The following is a 3,111-nucleotide window of genomic DNA, read 5'->3' as shown; positions in this document are numbered from 1 at the left end:
CTTGTGTCTGTGCAGAATAGGCAGGACAGGGCAGCATGCCGTAGAAGATCTGTGTTGAAAATCTATTGGAGTGTGGGATGTAAAGTTTCTCTAAGTAAATAACTTCAATATGAGTCAACAAGGATGGGTTGTTTTTGAACGATAATCTTGATAAGGTTAGTAGATTTGTTCATGGGTTTGGGAAGTTCTAATGAAGAACTTCCTGCAAATCTAGTTATCAGGTAGTGAAACTCTTCTACCCAAGTCCTTGGTATAATTTCAGGGGTTCAAATCCCCTGCATTTCTTCTTCTTTCCCTTCAATATATTGCTCTTCTCAAGATTATTACTTGCAAAACTGGATAAAATTCACACAAGTACCCATTTCCTTGCAAATATCCATTAATGAATACTAACAGTTTTGGTTACATTTTATAATATTCTTGAAGAAAAATCACATTTATGGACACAAAAGAGCTACTAGCACTAAAGAAGCTTTCTCAAGCTAAGGCAGCAACTCTCTGTAGTATATATACAAAACCCTTTTTTTTTTCTGAAAAACTTTCTAATGTGAACTGCATCCAACCACACGAGTGAGCTGATTGAAGTCATTTTCTTCTCTTTGCTTGGATTTGATTTCTTCACCACACATAAACCTTAGAGTTCTCTCTATTTGATATCCTCCTCCTAAGCTTACTTCTCTCTCTAAATGACAACAGTAACTCTCAAACACACTTACATTAACATGTAACTTAAAACCCATCAAGAACAGAAAATCAATCTCTAATTTGTTCATATCTTTCGTTGTTAATCCACCAACCTTTGCAAAATAAGAATTCCTATAATTCCTGCAATGAAATCAGAAAGAAGTATTAGAAAGAACCAAAAAGTTTAATTTTAATTTGGCTTAAAGAAACAGAGTAATTAAAGGGATCGATCAAGTGAGTACTCACATGTCCTCTACAAACTTTGAAGCCACCATAATTGTAGTAATAAGAAGCCTATGAACATTACTGTAAGTGATTCTGAACTCAGGGAGAATCTGCAATAAACGATCAATATAGACATAGGCAACAACATAAACCGGTGGACCGGCGCGAGTATACCGGAAAATTCGCTCGAGATATGACTGAATTGTCATGTCTGGGACTTCATAGCAATCGAAAACATGAGCTGGAGAAGCTTTGGACAATGCCCATGTACATTTTCTTGTAATCCTCTCATTCCTTGCTAAGGTTCTTTCAAGGAGGGAAGCAAGAACTGAAATCACTAATGGGGTGTTCGAGTCATCTTGGTATGAGAAGGAATAGAGATCAGACCGGAGTTTTCTGGGAGAAATTGGAGTTGGAGATGAACCCATCAGTAGTGTTGATCAACTCTAGCCTTGTTAGAAAGATTGGATTGGAGTATTGAGAGAGAGAGTGCGAGAGATAGAGAGAAAGGGAGACGAGAAGGGTTTTATACAAAGAGAATTTTGAGTGGGTAGAGTTGGGGAAGGGGCTTAGTAAGGGCTTAGTTGTGATTTTGAATAAAGAATAGTGATGGTGGAGCGTGCATTTAGGCATTTTGGAAAGTGGTTGGAAGGACGGAAGGAAGGATAGAGCATCAAAATTATAAGATATTGTCTGTGACTGTGTCGCTTGTTTTTAAAGGGAGAGGACTGAGGATACAAAGTACAAAGAAAGGAAATTTCTTTCTTCTTTCTTTTGGTATTCTTAATTTCGCCGACGTGAGCTGCCTTTGATGGCTTGTACGGTTAAACATTTAAAATAAAGGGATTTGAGATCTGAGGAGGTGAATCGAACTTTAATGGACCCTCCTCCTCCTCATCTTCAGCTGATGACTGATGTTGATATTCGTATGGCACACATTTTTATGAAAAAACAATAAAGTGAGTGTGAGCGTTTTGAGTGTGACATTGCAGTGGATAGTGTAGAGTGAGATCCCGATTCGCAAGGCAATGGGATGGATCAGGATCGTCTCCAAGGAGCAAGGAACGCCTAGGGCGCTGTAAGCCGTTGGACTGTGCTGTATACATTCTTAAGCATGCATCGAGATGTGTGCAACATAGTTCAACTGCTAGATGCCCCTTGGCAGCATCTTGGGTGCACGTCTCCCTAAAAATGAGCTAAATTTCAATGTGATCCAGATCCCCTAAGGTACGTTGTTCAGAGCGGCCTGAGTAGTGCAGACTGAGCCCCACGTGCAAAGACCGCCTTACCCCTACCCAAATGCCTTGCCTGGGCATGGGTAAGGCGGTCATTACGCGTGTGGCCCAGTCTATGCCGCACAGGCCGCTACGAGCAGCTGCACCACGGACGATCTGAATTGGAGTGCCTTGGGCCCTTGATACCCAATTATCCGATGGATATAATACAACTCAAGTCTGGCGCAAACCTTGGAAAGGCAGAAAGGACCAGGGGTGTGTTGGTCTTTTCATGTTGGGCTGTGTTTGGGCATAGATACATACTGAGGTATAGCACCGGTTAGTGTTCTTTCTCCCTTTTTTAATATTAGGGAAAAGGAAAAGCATGCGCTATGCGATTATGCAAATTCCAATATACCCTTCTTACATAATAAACAATGGGGGTCTACACTAACACTTTCTCTCTTAATCTGACCATGTTGGCCCATGTGGACCCCTATGGATGATATCATTCTCTATACAATCATTGTTGTAGCGTACGGATTCTTTCTTATGTTGACGTCATTGGAAACCCTCCTATTATTATTACTTTTTTTAGCAGCATTCCTAGTCTGATGACTGATGGATCTAGATTGAAGCTGGTTCACATTTTCGTACGAGAATGGGACCCAAACTCGAAAAAATCTTTAAAAATCTTTTAAGTTGGCACTACATATGTCATGTGACATGTACATGATAAGTTTCAACCTAAATGAGGTTGGCAACATGGTAAAACAAAGCAATGAACACTCTAGGACTACGGGTGGGTCCATGGGATGGTAGGCCACTATTGAAGGGTATCTAGTTGAATTTGAGCTTGAAATGTGACTAATAAAAATAATTTCCTAGATATCCAGTGGTAGGAATGACCACATCACCCTTTGAAATTAATGACACAAATTAATGGGTGTGTTAGACTAGATTTTCTTCCCAAACCTATAAAGAAAGA

General features: G+C 40.1%; 1 protein-coding gene across 1 annotated transcript; it reads right to left on the bottom strand.

The window, feature by feature from the left end:
* Positions 1-345: 345 nt before the first annotated feature.
* LOC122640262 (cyclin-U2-1-like) lies at positions 346-1,395 on the bottom strand. The gene is made up of 2 exons (XM_043833414.1): positions 931-1,395; positions 346-825 (listed from the first exon to the last, which is right to left on the bottom strand). The coding sequence occupies exons 1-2, from the start codon at positions 1,335-1,337 to the stop codon at positions 543-545; spliced, it is 690 nt and encodes a 229-aa protein (XP_043689349.1). The 5' UTR covers positions 1,338-1,395; the 3' UTR covers positions 346-542.
* Positions 1,396-3,111: the final 1,716 nt, after the last annotated feature.

This window comes from Telopea speciosissima, chromosome 1 (assembly GCF_018873765.1).
Source record: "Telopea speciosissima isolate NSW1024214 ecotype Mountain lineage chromosome 1, Tspe_v1, whole genome shotgun sequence".
Lineage (NCBI taxonomy): Eukaryota > Viridiplantae > Streptophyta > Magnoliopsida > Proteales > Proteaceae > Telopea > Telopea speciosissima.
Note: the sequence above shows the minus strand (reverse complement) of the source record. Positions and strands in the feature narration are given on the sequence as shown.